Source organism: Rattus norvegicus, chromosome 1, assembly GCF_021556685.1.
Source record: "Rattus norvegicus strain SHRSP/BbbUtx chromosome 1, alternate assembly SHRSP_T2T, whole genome shotgun sequence".
NCBI lineage: Eukaryota > Metazoa > Chordata > Mammalia > Rodentia > Muridae > Rattus > Rattus norvegicus.
In genome coordinates, this window is record NC_141534.1 from 166,014,299 (window position 1) to 166,037,726 (window position 23,428).

The 23,428-nt window shown below is 45.9% G+C and overlaps 1 protein-coding gene and 1 long non-coding RNA gene across 9 annotated transcripts in view; one reads left to right on the top strand and one right to left on the bottom strand.

The window, feature by feature from the left end:
• Positions 1-13,495, bottom strand: part of Uvrag (UV radiation resistance associated) — a 256,155-nt gene extending 242,660 nt beyond the window's left edge. For 2 of the 4 annotated variants that reach the window (XR_015624349.1, XM_087558677.1), the window contains exon 1: positions 13,187-13,495. Coding sequence is in view for 3 of the 4 variants with exons in the window: in XM_087558677.1 (XP_087414803.1) it covers positions 13,187-13,303 (117 nt within the window). In the remaining variant the exon portion in view is untranslated. 4 annotated transcript variants of the gene reach the window in all.
• LOC120099889 (uncharacterized) overlaps positions 12,796-23,428 on the top strand; it is a 29,402-nt gene continuing 18,769 nt past the window's right edge. For 2 of the 5 annotated variants that reach the window (XR_015652064.1, XR_015652071.1), the window contains exons 1-2: positions 13,902-14,144; positions 21,663-21,866. This is a non-coding gene — a long non-coding RNA (uncharacterized LOC120099889). Of the gene's footprint in view, positions 12,978-13,901; positions 14,145-14,544; positions 14,680-21,662; positions 21,867-23,428 lie in introns of those variants that run through there. The other 3 variants (XR_015652070.1, XR_015652066.1, XR_015652067.1) reach the window with 3 other exon arrangements.

The following is a 23,428-nucleotide window of genomic DNA, read 5'->3' on the forward strand; positions in this document are numbered from 1 at the left end:
CCAGCCAGGTCTACCCACTGTCCTCCTAGCATCGCAGGCATATGGCTCTTCCTCTGACGTCTTTCATTCACTGCCCCACAGCTACTGTCACAGTAGAAAAAGCAGTTTCCTTCTCCTGCCTGTAAATCAACTTCTGATTCTGAAATCAAAAGTTCAAGTCCTACTGTCAAGCTCTAGACAACTCCTGCAGAAGGCTCAAGGCACTAAGACACATTTAGCACGAACATGCTGATCCCAGGCAGAGACTACCGTAAGCCAGAACTTGGCATTTCAAAGGCAAAACTCTACTTCTCCTTTCTCCTGTCGCATCCTTTCTTAGAAACTTAACCCATGCTCCTTTATGTATCGAGGTCCTCTTGTTCCTCTCATTCTAATCAAATTTCACTAAACACATGCGGGGCCTCAACCCTCCAGTGCTATCTACAATCCCAGACCCTCTGAGCAGCCACAAATGCTCTCATCTTCACCTTACATGCCATATCGTAATAAACCAGAACATTTTATTATCTCCTAACTACTTGTGATTTGCTAGCAACATCTCTGAATACCATTACTGCAAAGGGGAATTGAAAAGCTCCAAGTACTGTGATCATAGTAGTGCACCACCTGCTGAACAACAGATGTTTTGGGTTGTTTGGTCTGTCTCTCTCCCCTTCCTTCCCTCCTTCGCTCTTCCCTCCCTCTCTCTCCTGGGACTGAACCCACTGGCTTCATGCAAGCTAGGAAAGAGCTTTACCACTGAGCCACATCCCTAGCCTTGACATTGTGTTGTTTATAAACTGACTAAACCTGAGTGGCAGCTGGACCCAGAACTGAAGGGAACCAGATACCAGGCCTAGAACATCCCAAAGACCTGTGTGTCAATGGCTTGGACCTTGGCATAGCCCTGCTGGGATGCTTGACAAACTTTAGAGCTGAGACCCAGTGGGAGTCTTCAGAGCGTGGGCCTTTGAAGGGATGTTGGGGTCCCCAGACAGGAGGGCAGCTTTGTGCTGCTGTGCTCAGAGCCCAGGCTACTTCGCCATAAGGGCAAAGCAATGAGATCATGGATTGACACCTCCTAACTCCAACTCTCCAAAGCCAAACCTTTTCATAACTGATTGTTTTTTCTTCTTTTTTCATTGTAACAGAAAGCTAATACAAGCGATGTTCTGTAAAGGACATGTGATCAGCTAGCTACATTGGATATGAGCTGCAGAGAGCTGCAAAGGACACACAATCAACTAACTAAATAGGAATACAAGCCGCAGAGAGCTCCCGCACAAAAGGACAAGGCATGGTTAGAGAGCAAGACCTTCCTACCCGCAGCCCTGACCTGCAACTGGGAGAAGGACTGGAGGCCGGAGGAGACATCAAGGACTATGTTTACTCAAGCATGCCTCAGAAACAGAATTACTGTGAACCCTGAATAATGGACACAGGAGACTCTGAGCTGAACACACAGAGCCACTGGGAGGGTCACACAAGCCCAGACCCTTCCCCACACCTTACCATTGGAGTTCTTGTGCTGTGTGCCATAATGGTAAGTAAGCTGGGGCTACTGCAGCAAATAACTGAACCCTGGGCGAAGGGGATGGGAGCTTCCTGCTCACAGCTGTAAGTATAGGCAGCCCAAGACCTGCAGCAGCAGTCTGAAGCAGAAGTTTTGTAAGAATCAACCTTCAACTTCCAGGACTAAAACTAACTCCAGGTAGACAGCTGCAGAACTGAACCAAAAAGTCAAGCAAACTACGGACTATGAGAGGATGAGTCAGTAGGACAGAGGGGGTCCCTCAACTAGATCTCAGACTTATAATCAGTTCAGCAATAAAGTGTAACACCTGGGAACAGTGGCAAAAGCTGTTATCCCTGCACTCAGGTGATTGACACATGAGGGCTGACAGGAATTTGAGGTCACTCTAAACTACAAAGTAAGTTCCAGGTCAGCCTGGGCTGAAAAATGAGACCCATCTCAAAAAGAAACAAAACAAAACAAAACAAAAAACAAACAAACAAGATAGATGGGTGATGGGGTTGGGGATTTAGCTCAGTGGTAGAGCGCTTGCCTAGGAAGTGCAAGGCCCTGGGTTCCGTCTCTAGCTCCGAAAAAAAGAACCAAAAAAAAAAAAAAAGATAGCTGGGTGATGGTAATACACACCTTTCTTCAATCCCAGCGCTCAAGAGGCAGAGACAGGCAGATCTTACTTGAGTTCAGGGCCAGGGTGATCTACAGAGAGAGTTCCAGGGCATGGAGAACCCAGTCTCAAAAAAAACAAAAGGGGTGGTTGGAGGGGGTGGAGGCGAATTGGTTGTTTCCATGGAGTCTCACACCCGAGTCCAGTCCCCAGGGCCCACATGGTGGAAGAGAAGTGACTCACAAAAGTGGTCCTGTGACCACCAAATAGGCAGAGAGAGAGAGAGAGAGAGAGAGAGAGAGAGAGAAGTCTACAATCCAGTGACTAGCTGGTATCTTCTGGCAGAGAGGACAGAGTAGAGAGGCAGCTGGCTCTTTATTTTCCTATTTGTCCTGAAAATCTTCCACCTAAAATAAACTCTGTTTAGTCACTTCATGGGGAAAAAAAAAAGCCCAAAATACTCTCCTATGTGTACAACACACAAGTAACAAATATGGTTCGGTAACCTACACCCGACCTTCCATGAATACCCACAGACCGCCAGCCTCCATGCTTGGTTCTGTGGATGGAAGCTTAGGGTCCCTCAGGTGCCAGGAAGTTAACATTTTAGCAGTGACAATATTCCCAAGGACTTTCCTCTTTCTGAAAGGGACATTTTAAATGTTCCTTTTAAGTCTACATAAAACTATTTTCATTTCGAAGGCTTTTTGAAGGTTTTCTAGATTAGCTCTCTTACAAGGAATGTTTGGAATTGAAGAAGAAAATGATCCATATCCTCTCAAAGACAGTCTGGCCGGAAGAATGAAGACATTCCTCGTCAGGTCCAATGCTCACAGTCGGAAAGCCACTTCACAAATATCTACTGGAGAAACAAACGGCCACCCTGTCGGGCTTCCCACTCCCCATGTCGAACTGGCTAATATAAACAACTGAATTACCTAAGAGTTCAAAGTTAAACATTTAGTCATTAAAACTACCATCATGGTAAAGATAACCCAGTTTTTCAGAAAAAACAGATCAGAAGCCCAATTCCCAATTTCTTGTATTTGTTCCCTGTTTTCCTTACTCAAGAACCTATGGACTGAAACCAAGGTAGACACTAGTTTCAGCTTCCTGGTGTTACTGTAGAAGGTCTGGCCACTCTTTTAGGATATTCTAACCACCAGAACATGAAGAAACGCTACCTATTTCCAGTGCTGGGTTCTAATGCTCAACTACAGGGTTACTTAGCTTAGCCTCAACAAACACACTTCGCTAGCTTTCATTTTCACAAAATGTCTAAAAACATCATAACTTGCTTCTACAGTAATCAGTGCTAAATATTACACAGAATCAAACTGCTGGCATGGAGAAAAACCGCAGTCACCAGACGTTTGCTGTTTCTGAAATTTAAGGAGGTAGAGAATTTGTTGTTCCTAAGAATATTCAAAATATTCAAAAGTGGACAGGCTTGATAAAGCACCAGAAACAGAACAGGAAGAGCAGCCCCACCGTCTGAGAGTTCAGCCCTGCCCTTGAAGGGAAGTTTAAAACAATGCCACAGCCCCACTTTAGTTCCAGCCTAAAGTCAAGCAAAGCTGGGGCGGACAACATGTCAAAGCCCAGAGAGCAGTTATAGAACCAGGCTCTCTGTGTGCACAGACCAGCTGAGAAGACTGGGTGTGCTGGAGAGCCAGACACTCCCTAGAGCTCTGTTAAACAAAGTCCCTGAGGTCTTTAGAGCACATTCATGGCCTGGCAAATAGTATCACCTCTGAGAACATCACAGTTTTTATGTCTGTAAAATTCCACTATTCTAAAACTTGAATTTCCACCTTAAAATAAGACGGACATCAATATTAACTACAAACTAGTTAACTAGTTAACTAGTTAACTAGTGGGGAGGGAACTGGAGAGAGGGTACTGTACTTAAGAGCACGTGTTCATGCAGAAGACCCAGGTTGGATTCCCAGCACCCATATGGTAACAACCATACAAGACTCCAGTTCCAGGGGATCCAATTATCTTCTAGCCTCCAGGGCACTGCATGTGTGTGGTGCATAGCCATACATGCACACAAAACACCAACAGATAAAATAATAAAAATAAATTAGAAAGAAAGGTTTTCCTTTTTCATATGTTCCACTGTCATTTCACATAGAATAAAAAATAAATAAATAAGGGCGCTGGAGAGATAGCTTAATGGTTAAGAGCACTGACTGCTCTTCCTGAGGTCCTGAGTTCAATTCCCAGCAACCACATGGTGGCTCACAACCATCAATACTGGGATCTGATGCCCTCTTCCATCATGCAGGCATACATGCAAGTAGAACACTCATATACATAAACAAGCAAAGAAATAGACAAGGAAATAAATCTAAACTTTAAAGAAATAAAATAAATAAAAATAAATAACTCTGCAACATAAGAAAGTTCCAATGCCATTAAACCTGAAGTATACAAATGCAAATATTTCAACCTTATTTTTAAAACAGATTGGTCTTTAATTTTTCTAAACTCCCAATTTTATAATTCATCATATCCCAGTACACTAAAAATGACCATGACTTCTTGTCTGCCTTGGCTTGCAGGTAGAATTGCACAGTGTATTAGAATGTGTATATAATTAGTGTGTGGCCCACTGTGCTGGTTGGCAGATGCCTTCTTTACTCTCAGCACTTGGGAGGCAGAGGCACATGAGTCTCTAAGTGTTCAAGGCCAGCCTGGTCTACAGAGTGAGTTCCAGGACTTCCGGAGCTGCCCTAAACACAAATAAGTAAAAGTAAAATACACATCCGGAAACTGTGAGGTGTAAATTTTGTCTTCCCCCCACACAGCAGACTCAACTTTCAATTCTGCCCTATTTCCAGTCAGTTTCACTTCTGGATTTTCTACCCCAGAACTAAGAACGTGATTCTGTCAAGAAATCTTTAAGTAAACACAAAATAAGAACATGGCTTTTCGGGGTTGGGGATTTAGCTCAGCGGTAGAGCGCTTGCCTAGGGAGCGCAAGACCCTGGGTTCGGTCCCCAGCTCCGAAAAAAAGAAAAAGAAAAAAAAAAAAGAAAGAAAAAAGAACATGGCTTTTCCTTTTAAAGCAAAACTAAACATTTTCACAAGAAGAACAAAGAAATTACAACACGGAAAGCACGTAAGTTCCTGGTGGCATTCCTCATGGTTTTGTTACAAGAGCCACCCTGCTCAGAAGTTCCAACGCCTTTATTTTAGGATACACAACTATAGGCTGCATTTCTTCCCCTTGAGTCAAAGAGGTTTGATAAATATTTAGGGATGGAATAACACACAGGGCAGAGCACTGTGCTGGGAAGGCAGCTGTGCCCAGTACGACCCGGGTGTCCTCTACGCCTGCCCTGGCCTTGCCAACACAACACTAAAAAAGAAGAAATAAATTGGCTTTAAGAAGCAAGTATGTATGGCCAGACATGGTGGTGCGCACCTCTAATCCCAGCAATTGGGAAGCAGAGGCAGGTGGATCTCTGTAAGTCCAAGGCCAGCCTAGGCTTTATAGTGAGAAGCTATCTCAAAAAAAAAAAAAATTATATATATGATGATCACAAGCATGTTAGTGGAAATGAACACACACCACTGGCAAATTCATTAAACATTCTATCTGCTTCTGTCATTTTGTTACAGTGTTTCAATCCCATCTGTCACGATTTGTATATGCTTGGGTCAGAGAGTGGCACTATTAGGACGTGTGGCCTTGTTGGAGCAGGTTTGTCACTGTGGGTGTGGGCTTAAGACCCTCACCCTAACTGCCTGGAAGCCAGTCTTCCATTAGCAGCCTTCAGATGAAGATGTAGAACTCAGCTCCTCTTGCACCATGCCGGCCCAGATGCTGTCATGTTCCCACTTTGATGATAATAGACTGAGCCTCTGAACCTGTAAGCCAGTCCCAATTAAATGTTGTCCTTAAAGACTTGCACTGGTCAGGGTGTCTGTTCACAGCAGTACAACCCTAACTAAGACACTATCCAATCACCTCTCTGTAAGCTAGTAAATTCTTTAAGGGAACTCACTACTAATACTAAATAGTGACTAAATACTGAGTTACACTTCATAAGCAACACACTGCTAGGGCAGATGCTGTTGGAGTGGGTGGATACAGTAAATGGCAATTGGTGGCCAAAAACAACAGTCCCTAAGTGGAAGCTCCCTGTGACTTTTGAGAAAGTTACTGAAACCCTAGGTTCTTCGTCTGTAAAAGGATAGGAATGTCCAGTGAAGCACTGCAAACTGTATAGATACCTGTCCTCAAAGGGAGAGGAAGCAAAAATCCCTTAAGTGTGGCCTTCACAGAGGGACACAGAGGATGGGTGCCAAGGAACACAGTGGAGAGGAGTGGGGTGACCCAGGCAGACCTTCAGCAGGGCGCCCTGCTGAGCACGGCCTGCTGTGTGGTGATGCTGTGGTAAGCACTACCTGCTCACTACCTGTGGTGATGTGCAGGAAATGCTCATCTTGGTCTTCAGTTCCTGGTACAACGTTTTACCTTCTAATTTCCCCTGCAGGAGTTGGAAGGGAAATCTTCTTTTCTGTTTTAGGTGTTTGACCATGGTTCCTGACCTAGATCATTTCCAGGGAGCACCTTCTGGTCTGTCTAGTCCCTTTTGGCAGGCTCCTGGATGACTGGAACTATCAACCCCACTCACCTAGAGAGACAAGCTGGTAATGAACAAATCACTGATGATGTCTACACAACCATCTCAGGAAACCTGAGGGTAGGCACCCTGAGGACACGGAAGCTTCCATTCACCCCATTTCCTAATCAGTCTCTTCCGTCTGGCTGCCCCCCATCTCCTTTACAATAAACAAATGAACTGAAAAGTTCTCCTGGCCTTGTGAGCCACTCTAGCAGATGATCAAAACCTAGGGGGTTGTAAATTCCCTCCATTTACAGCCAATTGGCCAGAAGTTCTGGAAGGCCTGGGTTTGAGATTGGCATCTGAAGAGCAAGGGGGCAGGGCTGGGCCTTTAACCTGTGGACTAGATACTAACTCCAGGTAGCTAATTTCAAGTTTAATTATAGCTCATGATACCGGTACCCACTGGAGGACTACATGGTTCTGGGGAAAACACTTGGTATCAGAAGTGCAGTGTTGGGGGTGGGTTGTGGGGGAAGACACCTCAGCTGGTGAGGACCAAAGTTCAAATCCATGGAGACAACTAGTGTAACAGTATATACACATCTGCTATGACAAAAAACGGTACTTCACCCGTAAGTCTTGCTCTTAAAAGCCCTCAACTCTAGCATAGCTACGAAAAACAATCCATACTAGTTCCAGGACAGGAGCATCATAAAATCATCTGAACAGCATCAAGACAAACAAACAAAAGAAATGTAAGCAACTGTCACCGCTAAAAGGAGGTGGGCCAACTAAAAGCCACATGGGAAAAGGGTGAAAAGCAAGGGTCGTTACCTCGATAGTTGAGCATTTCAAACTTGGGACTGGCACACAGTGGGTAACTCCCACAGGAGGGGCCGGCCCTGACACAAGCTCCCACGAAGACAATGAACTTTGAAAACATTAAGCTGAGGGAGATCAAGGTGGCACAAAAGCACAAACACTGTAAGAATCCAGGAGCCCGAAGAACCCTGGTGGTCAAATTCATGGAGACAGAAGGTACAAGAGAGTTTTGCCAAGCAAGGGCTGGTGGGAGGGAGATGGAGAGCTGTTTATTATGTGTGCGGGTTCTTCTCAGGCTGGTGAAAAAGTTCCAAGCATTTCCAAGATGTTCTTGATGGCACTGAATTCCACACTTAAAGAAAATTATTAAAATGGACACAATTTTAATAATAAAAATAGATAGATGGCTCTGTTAAGAGAATTTACTTCTTACAGAAGCCTCGGGTGCAATTCCTACCACCACCTGGCAGCTCACAATCAACTGTAATTCCAGTTCCAGGGCAGCTGACACCCCCCTCTATACTCTGCAAACACCAGACGCACATTTGATGCATGTCTATACATTCAGGAAACATACTCATGTGGATAAAAAAAATAAATAAATCTATAATATACATTTTTTTAAGTTCAAGGCCAGCATGAGCAATTTAGTGACACCTTGTTTCAAAACAAACAACAACAAAACCAAACGACCAGGTGTGTGGTACACACCTGTAATGCCAGCACTGGGGAAACAGAAACAGGTAGGTCTCTGTGAGTTCCAGGCAACCAGGGCTATACAATGAGACCTTGTCTAAAAGAGTGGTAAAAGGTTGAAGCTGTAACTCAGTAGAAGAAGAGAGAGGACTTCCCTAGCTTGTGCTAGGTCCTCCGTTCAATCCCATGATAATAATGATGATGATGATGATGATGATGATGATGGTGGTGGTGGTGGTGGTGGTGGTGGTGGTGATGATGATGATGATAATGATGGTGGTGGTGGTGATGATGATATGATGATGATGGTGGTGATGATGATGATGATGATGATGATAGTAACCAGGAGAGATGGCTCAGTGGGCAAGCATTGCCCTGAATGTTGAGAGGAATTAAGTTCAGATCCCTAGAAGTCACTTAAAGCCAGGCTAGGGAACTCATGTGCCTGTAATCCAGAAACTCCTATAGAAATGGACATAGGAGACTCTTTGAAGCTTACAGGCCAGCAAGCTTGGCATATGCCACAGAAAAAACAAGATTTTCCTTCTCAAATAAGGCAGAAGCCAACACCTGAGGCTGTCCTATGACCTCCTAGTGCTATGCTCCCTAACTAACACAGAAACAGGAGCACATACACACAGATAAATTTAACAACAACAACAACAACAATAATAATAATAATAATAATAATAATAGCTCCAAACCCACTTCTCTCAAAAACAAACAACAACAACAAAAAAAAAAAAAAAGACAAGAAAAAAAGATTCTTCAAGACTATAAAAATTGAGCACAATTAGAAAAGTGAATTTTAAAAACACAAAAATTGCTTCTCGGAAGAAATTAAAGTAGCAATAAAACATGTGATGACACTAACGTTCTAAGGTTGGGCAGGAAAGCTGAGACCATGTGCTTCATATACTGTCCAATCAGCAGTGAGCGAAGCTTTTAAAATATTAGCCAGGCAGTGGTGATGCACACCTTTAATTCCAACACTTGGGAGACGGAGGCAGGGGGATCTCTATGAGTTTGAGGCCAGCTTGGTGTACAGAGTGAGTTCCAGGACAGCCAGGGCTACATTGAGAAACCCTATCTTGGGTAGTAGGGGGAAATATAAATATAAATATATATATATATGTATATATATGTATGTGTATATATGAAAATTTTATATATATACAATCTAAAGAAATGCACGTTTAAATAACAAATACAGACATGTGTATACACTGTGTGTATGTATGCACTGCACACATATGTCCTCTGAATCAAATAAAATCAGGTTAGAAAACAATGACCAAACCTGGCAAAAAATGTAGAGAAGTAGGCTCTGTTATAATGGTACCACTGTAAATAGGAAGGCCCTTATGATTTTAAATACATAAACACACACACACGCAGGGAGTAGTAGTACCCACTTTTAATTCTAGCAGCAGAGACAAGCAGAGTTAGCGACCAACCTATTTAGTCAGTTCCAGGCCAGCCAGGACTATGTAGAAATACCCTGTCTCAAAATAAATAAATAAACACACCAACACACTGCCTATCTTGTGTTTTCACTGTTCTATCTTTATCCTACAGAACATCACATGTATACAGAGATCCTTCCACATAGCCACCCAGTGCAGTGGAACAGAGATTTGCTGGAAATAGTCCATAAGCCCTTCAACAGGGAGAGTCACAGCGTGTGTGTGTGTGTGTGTGTGTGTGTGTGTGTGTGTGTGTGTGTGTGCCTGCATGTGTGTTTGGCAGGCGGGATGGCACACACCTGCAATCCTAGCACTCAGGAAGCTCAGACAGGAGTTCCAGAGCAATGTGCACTAAGACCTGTCTCCAAAAAATGGGGTAGGCAGTGTCTCGGGGATGACAGAGAAGGTGTCCACTGCCCTCCACACACATGTGCAGCCAATACACACAAGCACACATACATACACAGACAGATGAAAAGGGTAGACGATGAACATATATCTGGAAGTCTAAGAGAAAGTCTAATGGCTAACCTTTGTCATTTTTTTAAAATGAAAAGGATTAGCCAAGTCAGGAACACGCAATACGAGGTCTTCAATTTAACATCAAAGAAATCAAAGCCTCGTGCGAGATTAAGTGTTCTTGTGTACTTGTAGGTGAGTTTTCTAAAAGTTCCTATTACAAAACCTTTTTTTAATGTTTTATTTTCTTTTTTTTTTAATTTTTTTTTGTGTGTGCATTTGTATTTTGCTTGAATGTATGTCTGTGTGAGGGTGCCAGTCCCCTAGAACTGAGGTTACAGTCAGCTGTGAGCTGCTGTGTGGGTACTCAGAATTGAACTCCAGTCCTCTGGAAGAGCAGCCAGCGCTCTTAGCTGCTGATCCTTCTCTCCAGCCCCTTTTTGATAAATTCTTAAAGGAACGTGTGACCTCCAAGAAGGAGAACAACATAATCACTAAAAACTTCTAAAAATGTCTGCATTCCAAGTATCTGAGAATGGGGTTAGGAGGTTTTGGAGGAGGAAATTCTCAGTTAAGCTTAATATTAATGACATGGTAAATGTCTCTACCACAATAAATAACTAGATAAATGTTTTATCTTGAGATTCCTAAATCCAAGGGAGTTCAGCATGCTCCTCTTGGATGAGCCTGTACTGACTCACTAAATAATGACAAATACCAACCAATAATGAACGAGCAGCACAACTTCAGAGTATATGATGACTTCTTGATTAAACAACAGTTAAACAGAGAAGACCTAGAAACAGGCGACTAAAGATTTGAAGTACCGGTCACACTGAAGGAGTGGGTAGACCATAGCTAGTAGTCAACCATGAAAAGAAAGGTTCCGGGTTAGGTATGTAAATTAAAATAAGGCAAACTAACCAGGGCATGGAGGCACATGCCAGTAGTTCCAGCCAGGTGTAGTTATGCAAAACTCCTAGAAGCTTAGGAAGCATAGGCAAGTTTATAAGTTCAAGGCCAGCCTAGTCTACATAGTGAGCTCCAAGATAATCAAGGGCTATAAAATGAAACCATGATTAAATAATAATAATAATAATAATAATAATAATAATAATAATAGGTTTTGGGGATTTAGCTCAGTGGTAGAGCTCTTGCCTAGCAAGCGCAAGGCCCTGGGTTCGGTCCCCAGCTCCGAAAAAAAAAAAATAATAATAATAATATTTAATTTTAAAAAGACAAACTACACATCTTATACATAATTTTGTGGGCCTTCTTGGGAAAACCCAAATCTTTTCTAGAAGCAGATAGGGAAGAAGGCCAATACTGGACTTGTATTATGGTGTAAATTAATGTTAATCAACAAAATGCTTATTTTAAAATATATTTGTTTCCCCAAACTTGTGCATTTTGGTCTAGAGAGAAGAATTAATATCAACTACAGAAGGAATGTGTTTTGTTACATAGGCTGCCTCACAGTTCAAGGATGACGCTCCCAGAAAAAAACTGTAAATAGCATGCCAAGTTCTCACACAACATCCAGCTGCACACTTAGGACACTATACACCAATCCAGAAACTCCACAAACACTGACAAATGGAGTTGAATTGAGTTCACGGGCAGTGCGCCTGAATTATTTCTCCTAGTTTTAAACTGAACCGTTATTACTAGAACAGGCTCTAGTCAGGAAATGATGCATCCTCTTCTCCAACCCGACTTGTTTTCAAAGCTCCCCTAAACTATGCCCATCTAGATTCCTGATTTCTCCTGGCTGCTTCTAACAGTGCTCACTACTGCTTCTCCCAGCAGGCCCTCACACTCCACCTCCCACACATACAAAAATTCACATTAATGCCCAATCCACAACTGCTCTCCCAGCCACCCTCTCATCCTCCACCCTCTCATCCTCTCCTGCGACCTCGAAATTCAATACAAGCCTCACGCCCTTCCAGCTCCTAATATTCTCCATAAACTCCTTCTCCTATGGCACTACAAAACCAGGGCACATGCCTTCTGATCTTTTAAATATTCTCCTGTCACAGAGTCTTGCTTCCCCAGTTAATGCTGCTTCCCTACTCATAGGGCACCGGGTTGGGGGGTGGGGATGAGGAGACAACATCGCTCTTTCCTTTACATTCCTATCCACTCCGAGCCTGGCCCTCTCTCCCACAGCCTCTGCGCTCCGGTGTGGCTCCTTCCTGTCTCTGGCAAAGATGGAAAGTTACAGGAAGGGTCTGAGGGAGGTTGCTCTGTCCTGCGGACCGTGGAGGAGCAGCTGCTCAAGTCTAAAGCAAACTATTGCTGCTGATGCACAAGCTGGAGCCGGACTCTGTATTTGGAAATCCAGCCCCACCAGAAATACTAATAGAGAAGCAATAGCAATAGGCAAGCTTGTTCCTAGAACTGAAAAAGTGGGACAATAAAAACAGTTATCTCATGGAGTTATGACGATTCAATGATCACTTTGCACAGACCCAGATTGGTAACCTCTCCATGACTGACAGTTTCTCCAAGTCCTCTTCAAAGCTAAGGTTCCTGCAGAGTCTCCCCTGAGGGACTGAGGGAGGGCAGTGGAAGATGTACTGATAGGCGGGTGTTGCCAAGAATTTTGTCAGATCCCCAAAGTCAGTGTTCTCTTGTCCTCATACACACACACACACACACACACACACACACACACACACACACACACACACGTGAGATCCAAAATAGAAATATATACTTCAAATTCTCCTTCCAGTGTGCCATGAGGATCTAAGATTTGAAAGGAAACCCTGACGTCCCAAATACCTTCCTCAGGAGGAGCAGAAGAAAGCACCCCAAAAACGATAGGAGTAAGTACAGAAAACCGACTCCTCGGCGCGGGAGCGAAAGGGAAAGCGCGGCGGCGGACGGCGAGGCGCAGGGTTCCCCGGCGCCTTCCTGAAGGGATGCGGGGGTCTGAGCGCGGGAACGGCCGGGGTGGGGGGGGTCCTCTCCCTGTCAGCCCTCTTCAGCCCCGCGAGCCCCGCCATCTCCGCCCCCCGGCTCGCGGCCCGCTCACCTGCTGAGACGGCAGCTCCACATGCAGGGCCCGCGTGGGGGCACCCGGTGTCAGCGCGGCGGACGGGCCCGGGGGTGGCAGGGGCACCGGGCCCCCGAGCGAGGCGCAGGAGCTCATCTGGACCCCTGGGCCGCCGAGCGGCCGGGTGGGCAGTCCTCACGCATCGGCCGCCGCCTCCCGAGCTGTGATTCGCCGAGCCCCTACAGCCTAGAAACGAGGCACCCGGGAGCCCCGGCAGCTCCGCACCCGCTCTGGCCACCGCCGCTAGCTAAGGAAGAGCCATATTACCGCAGTGCAACCCCTCCACCCGGCCCAGAGCTGGCGTCCTCATTGGTTCCGTCCCTGAGAGGGCGGGATCCGGCAGCGGCCAAGGGACGTACTATTGGGCAGCGGGCCCGTCCGTCGTCGGCCGCAAAGGCTAGGGGCGGAGGGACTCTAGGATGGCCTCAATTGCGTCTGTCAAAACCGGGCGAAACTTGAGGCGTAACTTCTCTTTGGCTCAGCCTAATTGGCCCTTTCACTATTGAGGGGTGGGGTCTCTTAGGGGAGCCTCGTGGGCTATTGCTCTAGAGCGCTGTCAGTTGTCGGTGAAACAGGGACGGCGTCTTGATTAGGTAGAGCGCGCGCCTGGGAGCTCGTGTCACGTGCAGAAGTCTGGCAAGTCACCTGATTAGTGAGAGTCAGTCTTCTAAGCCACTTCCGCCCTAACCTAGTTGCTATGGTAACAGAGCCTCCATTGAAGGGCGGAGACCGCCTTGGCACCAGCTGAGTCGAGATGGATGGTCTGTCTTCCCGAAGTGTTCTCATCCTCGTCCAAAAAAGCCGTGCTTTAAGACTGAGAGGGGAAACCGCCACTGAGCAGCGATCTCTGAGACCAGAGGTCCATCGGACAGTCCACCAGCTCTTCAGAGACCCACACAGACCTGCAAGTCCACACCCCTTCTAGCTTCTATAACTAGTAAGCTTAGCCAACAAACTGTGCCAGCCAGCCAAGAGACTATCTCACCTCTGCGGGTGGATTGCTTATGCTCTGCCTAGAAAGCCTTTACTGCTTTGTGACTAACGCTTGCTTAGCCATCATATTTCAGCTACGGCAGGAGTTCTTTCTTCCAAAAGACTTCTCTGGGACTCTGAATTAGGAAACTTGCCTTTACCACAGACCTGCTTATTCTATTGTGTTGTCATTGTTTGTTTACTTGCTTTGTGGGGCAGTGGGGCGGCCGGGCGGGGTGGGGCGGGGGGATGAGACATGGCTGACCTGCTACCCACCATGTAGTAGCTCAGTCCGCCTTGGCTCCCCAGGTGCTGGGATTACAGGAGTGTGCCACCACACCAGCCTCCACATTGTCTTTTAATAGGCATTTAACACATACAGCAGCCACTTTGCCTCCCCGAATTCAAACACTCACACGTGAATTCCTCAAGCAAAGGACCTTGTCTGATTCATCTCCGGATCTCCGCTGCTAGCAGCGAATGGAGATATGAATATGAAGGTACAGCTCAAATGCTCTCCCTTCCCTGAAGACTTCTTGACCATAATAGCAGCTTTAGCCATTGCTTCTATAAGTAGCACTGAGTCATTTTGCAGGATATTGATTCCCCTGTCCTCATAGAGTGTGAATTTCTCCACCACCTGGACTGTTATACCTGAAAGAACACAGTGTTCAGAGAGGCAGACAAAACAGGAAGCAGGCAGTTGGGGATTCTGACTGCTACCTTCTAGTTTGATCGCTGAGCAGGCCAGCTCCCCACTGTCTAGCCATGTGTTGAATAGTACTGGTGTCATTGTGGGGGATAGGTGGGCCAATATATGAAGACCCCAGCATATAATAGATGGACTTAAAATCTTTTACTGAGTGGGAGAGCGTGTATATATAGCTCAATGACTGAATAGATGTCAAGTATTCACAAGAACTTGGGTTCAGTCCCTAGCACTGTTTAAAAAAAAATGATGTGTAGCTGGGCATGGTGGAATCCCATCACTTGGAGGCAGAGGCAAGTGGATCTCTGTGTTCAATGCCAGCCTGGTCTACAGAGTGAATTCCAGGACAGCCAGGGCTACACAGAGAAACCCTCTCTCAACAAACAAAGTATGTGCACATGCTTGTGTGTGTGGACACATTTGTGTACACAGGTATGCATGCATATATGAGTGTGTGTGCAGAAGTCAGAAGTCAATCTCGAGTATTGTTCCTCAGGAGCCATCCACCTTGGTTTTTAAGATGAGACTCCCTCACTAGCCTGAAATTTACCCGGGCTAGCCAGTGAGCCCTGTGGATCCCCTTGTCTCTGGGTTTAGAGGTAAGCACTGCTATGCCCAGCTTTTTTTTTTTTATCAGGATATTGGGGCTGGAACTCAGATCCTGGTGGTTGAACAGAAAGCACTTTACCAACTGAGCTATCTCCCTAGTCCTTCCCCCTTCATAAAATAAAAGGTAAGCATATTAAATGTCAGAGGAAAATGAGTTGCATCTGACCTTAGAAATTAATTGCTTTGACGTCACAGTCTCTTATTTTGAGCAGTTCCTCGTGGCTGGAGCCTCAGCGTGGGGTCAGGTGTCTGTCGAGAAGTGAACACTTGGGAAATTCCAACTCATACCTAGTTCAAGCCACACAATGCCAAGATCCAGTGGAATTTCACAGAAAACATTTCTGTTTCTAAATTGTGCCTGCTTGCCAAGGCTGCCATATCAAATTACACAGGCTTGGTCGCTGAGAACAACAGAAATGTGTTCTCCCACAGTTCTGGGTGTCGTCTCTCCTTGCTTTTCCAGCGTCTGGTGGCTCAGATCCTTGGCTGCATAATTGCAGTCTATGACTCCTCCTAACATTCTCCCTCTTCCTGTGTCTTCCTTCTCCTCCAGGGGCATTTGACATTGGCTTTAGATGCCCTACTCATACTTCATCTGGGGATCCTTCATAAAGCCAGGCAGGGTAGCTTATGCCTGTTGTAGCAACACTCAGGCAGTTGCCATGAATGGAATGGACTACACAAAGTTCCAGGCCAGCACGGGCTGCAGTATAAGACCCTATCTCAAAAAGCGCAAGAGAGAAGGAAGAGAAAGGAAGGGGAGAGGAGAAGAAAAAATATGTAAATACCCCTTTTTTTCCAAATATGGTTTTTGGCCAATGACACAAGAAAAAGTGAAACTATGGGCCAGTGAAATGGCTCAGAGGATAAAGGTGTTTGCTGCCAAGGCTGAGGATCTGAGTTCTATCCCTGGAACCTACAAGGCAGAGGGAGAGAACTCACTCTCATAAGTGATCCCTTGACTTGCATGTACACACCTATAGCATGGAGGAGCTCACACACATACACATACATACATACATACATACATACATACATACATACATACATACAGATATAAAATAGAAAAATGGACCTAGAGAGAGAACACAGGATCTTTTCATCTTCCTTGGGTCGTCCCTTCCATCATCCAGCCTTATTACTTTATTCAGTCAACAAACGCCCAGAGAGCTCCTCTGCTAGGTGCCAGGGTGTCAGCCCCTTTCCTAGCCAAGTCCAAAATGAAGAGTTGCCAGCCTGATCCCTCAGTACTAGTGCCCAGGGAGACCCAAGGGCAGGCACCCATACAAACACAGACACAGTGGAGGGGACATTTAAACAAGGGTACTGAAGAACCAGTAGTCGAGGGAGAGTGTGTCAGCAGAAGCTGCTCTTCCCACGCGCTCTCACTGGGGCCAGGCTGCTCGCAGGCTTCCTGCTAAACACCAGAATGCATACAATACAGGAGCCATCTCAGATATTTCAGCCCACGAGACTCCGACTCAAGCGCTAGGGGGAAACTGAGGTCGCTGCTTGCAAAGTATCCAAGGAAATGCAACTAGAATGTGCTGGGTGCTAGAAACAGCAAGTGTTCAAGAAACACACCCTGTATATGCTATCATATATATGTAAATGTATAACCTATCATATATGATATGTTATTCTAATGCAGTGGACATTCTTTGGAAATTAGTTTGTAATGTGGCAGTTTCAACATACGAAAAGATACTTTAAATTGCTTAGAATTACCATATTTATGCAGCCATGTGTGTATTTCCCAGAGAAATGTTTATCTAAGTCAGTGGCTCTCAACCTTCCTAATGCTTAGACCCTTAAATATAGTTCCCCGTACACCCAATACAGTGGTTGTGGTGACCCCACCACCACCACCCCAAATAATTTTCATTGCTATTCATAACTGTAATTTTTCTTCTATTATGAATAATAATGTAAATATCTGATGTTCGGGATATCTGATCTATGACCTCTGTGAAAGGGTCATTCGACCCCCCAAACAGGGGCCACAACCCACAGGTTGAGAACCCCACTGATCTAAGTGTAGAGAGTATAGATGACAAAGTGGCCAAGTCCAGCACACATGCAATGGCTGGAAGGTTGAAGGTCAGGCAGAAACACATTCTCTCCCCCTGCTGCCCCACTGTATGAGTGGCTCTTGAGAGGCTAGAGGACAGGTCAGAGCTGTCTTGAAAAGGTTTAAAGCATGATGTCCTGGTTGCTTTTCTATTGCTGTATAAAACACTATGAACAAAGCAATGGATAAAAGAAAGCACGTAGCTGTGTTATGGCTTCAGAGGGTTAGAGCCCATCGTGGCAGAGCAGAGGTGCAGCTAAGTGCTCACATCTGCGTTCACAACCTCAGGCAGAGAGAGAAACAGTGTGGATGCCATAAATCTGTTAAAACCTCCAAGCCTGCCCCTGTGACACACCAAGGCCACACTCCTATCCTTTCCCATTCTGCCCCACCTACTGGGGACCCAGTATTGAAATGTGTGAGCCTACAGAGGCCTCTGTCACTCAAACCAAACTTAGTTAAATTAAATGTATCCCTTCTTCTCAGTGGAGCCTCTTCTATTTGTTGCCTTTGTTCAACCAGATGCCTATTAGACCTTGCCCAGCCTGAGACACCCACACTCAGGAAAGTGATGTCAAGAGCACCCTTGGCTGGGGACAGTTGCTCACTCAGTCAGTCCTCAGTGCTGACTGCTGAGAGGACGTGTAAAGTACACTGAGAGACCATGAAGGGACGTTCCAAACGACAGGGTGTTGGCCAGAAAGGAGAGAACAGACAGAGTGTCCTAGACAGACAGAGCACACCCCGGCATCAGCATGGTTTGACTGAAGCAAAGGCTACAAGGAGGGCATTGGCAAGGAGGCTGGAGGGGGAAGGCAGGTCCAGTGAGAGAAACCTGACAAACTGGCTGAAGAACTTCTGTTTGTGGGTGACAGGAAGTCACTTAGGATAATGGCTAGATAGCCCTGGAGCAGCAGTGTGGAGGGGGCAGGGTGAGACAAGCCAGAGGTTTGCACAAGACCCAGTCAGAATTGTGAAACCAAAAGGCAGATTCCCAAGGAGCTTATGCACACCAAGCCTACCTGAAGGGTAGTTTTCCTCTTTTCCCTTCCAATCACATTCCTGAAAAGCCTTTCTGGATCTGAGTTAATGGTTACCTCCTCTGGGTTCCCCCATGGCTTCCTGCCATGTCTTCATCAGTATATCCATGTGTTGAGTTATACTGGGTAGGGTATGTCAGTCACCTTCACTCTGTGTAAACCTCTGCTTTTGATCTCTCTCTCTCTCTCTCTCTCTCTCTCTCTCTCTCTCTCTCTCTCTCTCTCAATTCCCAGCACCCAGACACCAAGGGAGCTTCACAAGCGTTACTGAGTAGACAGCAGAATAAAGTCACTGAGCAAATGGGTCACAAGGGCTCATCATTGTGTCCAAATACCTGAGGACAAGCAATTTAATAAAGAAATGGGTTATTCTGTCCCGTGTTTCAGCCCTGTTGTTTGGGGCTGTGGCAGCCACAGTGCATCATGGCAGGTGTGTATGTGTGGCAGAGGAACTCTTCTCTTCATGGCCACCACGACTCTAAGAAAGAGAAATGAGAAAGGTCGCGGTTCCCAAATCTGTTTCAAGGGTCCATTCCCCAGTGGCCTAACTTCCCTCACTAGCCCCTCCCTCCTAACCATCTTCCCAAAGTCGTAGGGAGCAGCCCTCAACACATGGGCCTGGGGGAGAGGGGCATCCAGGAGGTCCAAGCTATAACACCTCCGCATCTCTCCAAATGGAATCTCTCCAAATGGATCTCAGATCCACATAGAGAAAAGGAACCGGCCGAGGTCACACAAAGTGTGGTCTGCTACAGAGGCAGAGGCTTGTACTTGCCCCATCCCTATAGTTTCATGGTCCTGATGTGTGCACAGGAGCCTGGGAGCATGTGGCAAGCCAGAGAAACAACACTGCTGCACTGTAAGGGGTGTAGAACCCCAGAGCAGATCTAGCAAGAGGTGTCCAGAGGAAACAGACCCTAGGAGTGGGTTTCATGGTGAAGCCTGAAGGGCACAGAGGGGTCAGCTGTGCAAAGCCTGGTGTGAGCAAGGGGAGGGGTCAGAGCCTAAGGAACAGGAGCAGCAGCTTGAAGAAGTGGCGTGAACCACAGAACTAAAGAGTCGGCCAGGTGCAGTGAGTGGGGAGCACTCGCACTGAGGAGAAGTGAGAGAGAGGGTCAGTTTTTACAGAACAAGCCCATGCCAAGACTCAGTGAAACTGGACTCTCAGTGCTTTGGTTCCTATTTGTGTGAAGTGCTCCTATGTGTCGTTTCAGGAGGCAGAGGCTGCTCTATCTTTCAGGCTTTAGCACCACAGACTCCACGATCGGGCCCCTCAACTGCAAGGGATGAAGCTGGAGGTCTGGCAGGGGCATTCCTCTAAGTGTTGCAGGCCGCTACACCATGAGTTGGCGTGTCTTTGAAGTGGACAGTTGTTGAAGGGTTTAGACAAGGGAGTGGTGTGATCTGATTTATATCTTGGATGTGTACTCTGGGCATCAGCGAGATGGCTCAGTGGTAAAGGTCACTGCCCTCAAGCCTGACCACCTGAGCTCCATCCCCAGGGCCTGCATGGTAGGAAAGAGCCTATTCCTCTTAATTATCTCCTGATCCCCCAGGCATGAGCATGTACACACATGCGTGCACGCGAGCGCGCGCGCACGCACGCGCACACACACACACACACACGCACTCACGCACACATGCACATGCACTTCAGTGCACACACATAAGATTATATTTTTGACATGCTGAAATAAGCATGGTGGTGCAGGTCTGTACCCCAACTCTTGCAAGGTAGAGAGGTAGGTGGATTCAGTTCAAAACTAGACTGGATTATATGAAACTGTCTCAAAAGGGGCGGGGGGGGGAGGATAGAAACACAGTGTGTGTGTAGCAGGGGAAACACTATCTTGGCTGTGGGAAAACCCTGGATATATAACATAGGGATTAGAAGACTAACCCAGAAGTCTAAAGTCCAATATCAATCTAGACCTACATTTTTTAATTAATTAATTTAATATATATGTTTCCTGCATGTATGTATGTATGTATGTATGTATGTATGCATGCATGCATGCATACCATGTTCGTGCCTGATACCTACAGAGGTCAGAAGAGGGCATCAGATCCCCTGGAACTGGAATTAAGATAGTTGTCCACTGCAAGAACAACCAGGATTGATAAGAATTTGAGGTCAGTTAGGGGTCCAGAGTGAGCACCATACCCATATGAGCAGCAGAGTGAGACTTTGTCTTACAGATCAAAGCTCAGGATCTGGAGAGATGGGCTCACAATTAGGAGCACTAGCTGCCCTTCTGGGGGACCTGGGTTTGATTCGGAGCCACCACGTGGCAGTTTCCTACCATCCGTAATTCCAGTTCAAGAAGCTCTTGCAACCTCTTCTGACCTCCACAGGCACTGGCACGCACACAGTACAGTACACCAATGCCCAGAGAAATGAGGGAGACAGTGATGGAGACTGAACACACGGAGACGACACAAAGGATCTCACTGCCCAAGTCTGGGCAGTCTGAGAAGAAAAATGCTAGTGGGATGAGCGATAGCTTAGTTGGTAAAGTGTGGGCCACATAATCGAGTTAGAACCCATGCTCTAAAAACGCTGGGCATGGTGTCATGAGCTTGTATTATAACACAGCACTGGGGAGGCAGAGACAGGTGAACCCCTTGCTCAATGACCAGCCAACCTAACCTAGTTGGTGAACCCCACGTCCAAGTGCATGACCTTGTCTTCAAAAAAAAACAAGGTAGTGTTCTGAGGTATGACACCAAGGTTGACTTCTAGTCTCCAAATGCTTGTGTACATGCCAGTGTATAGACACACACACACACACACACACACACACACACACACACTGATAAGATGGCTTATTACCCACTACGTTAAGAGATAAAAATGTTTCATAAGGTTGCACTTTACATAGTCTCAAAATGTGGGGAAAAATAGAGGAGAAAGATGTGGCAGTTATTATACATATACACATACATATATACATACATGCATACATACGTACATACGCCTCTGCACTCCAAATGCTGAGATTAAAGGTGTGTGCTACCACCATCTGGCTTTATTTTTATTTTTATTTTTGGCAGTCACCATATTAACAGTGAACCGAGCCATCCTGACTGTTATCCATCAGACAAAGTGATGAAAGAGGCCATTATCATGCTGAGACAGTCAGCTGGAGTAAGCCAGAGGAAACGAAACAGAAATGAAGAGTGCTCTAGAGACCCTGCCCTGTGTTCAATCTACAATGTCCACAACCAGCAAGAAAAAAAAGAGAGCAACTGTGTCAGGTAAAGGGAGAACTAACTACCTTGTCGCCTTGAACCTGATCCATTTGCTATAACAGACATTAAGGGAAAAGATGATGTGCATCTTTAATGCTAGACTCACGTGAGTTCAAGGCCAGATTTATCTACATGGTGAGTTCCAGAACCAGACCTAGTCTCAATACACAGAGAGGTGACATTTGAGTCAGGCCTGAGGACTGGGTGGGAGCGATGGTCATATGTGAATCTCCCAGTCTCCCCGGCTTCATTGTGCCTACACTTTTCCATTTCTGCAGTGGGGGAGATGAGACTAAAGCCAGGACGCTAGGCGGGAGGTGAGGGCTCAGCACGGAGCTCTGCCCCCAGCCCGCTTAGGTTACTGGGCAGAGCGCCCGCACCCGCCTCACTTCTTTGCACTGTATCTGCAGCTCCCTCGTGAGATCCCTTTTTAAACTTTTTTCTCTTGTTCGTTTTATAACTTCCAAGAGCAAAATGAAAGCACACGTTACCCTTTTCACAATATTTGGCTCAGTAAGATTTAAAACATTAAAACTTGTTGATTTACTGATCTATTAACGAATGGTCACTGTATTCAAGGTTAGGTATGCAAAGGGAGGTTTTTAGCCTGGAGACGGATTTTTCTTTGTCAGCCTACTATGTTGTAGAGGATGACCTTGAACTCTTGATCCTTTTGTTTCCACCGCCCAGTGCTGGGATTACATGCACAGACTACCATGCCTAGCAAGACTTAGATTTTAAGACTATTAACTTGTGTGCTGTGTGGCAGGCATGGTGATAAGCAGTTTTGTGTATCCTAGCAACAGCATGTGAGATCAGAAAGGTCAGGCTGCCGCACTAACTTCAGGGGTTTTAGTTTAGTTTGGTCTGATGTTTTGAGGCAGGGTTTCTCTGTGTAGCCCTGGCCATTCTGGAACTTACTCTGTAGACAAGGCTGGCTCAGACTCAGAGATCTGCGTGCTCCTGCCTCCCAAGTGCTGGAATTAAAGGCGTGTGCTGCCGCCACCGCCTGGCTGTAAGCTCAACTTCTAAAGCAGTCTAACTTTGTTACAAATTATACATTCCATATTCTACTTAATATATTGGAGTTCTTTTCATTTTTTGGTACATTGGCTGCCTGTAGCTGTTTCTGTGCTTCAGTGACAAAATTAAATCACAGCTACCATTTTCTGGACAGGGCCTCTAGGCTAAGCCCTGGGGTGAACATTTTCAGTTCGTGTTGTTCAGGGGCAAAGATCTGTGCATTTTACAGGTGCAGAAGCTGAGGCACTTACAGGCTGGTACCGACTGCTGTCTGCCATGGAGACAGCAGTGGTTACAGGGCATTCCCAGTAGTCTATGATTTAGGGATTAAAAAAGGAAATCATTCAGTTCTCAGAACTGTGGAGATATTGACAGGGATCTTTTAGAAATGAGTGTTTTGCCCATAACCTTAATGTTTTAAGCACCTAGGAACCAAGAGCACTGAATTCAGGCATTGAAAGCTGATGGGCTGTGTGGTAGAGGTGTGTTCCCTAGCCCTCTACATCAAGTTTTCCCAGGAATGTATTCTAGATGGTGGCTAAGTT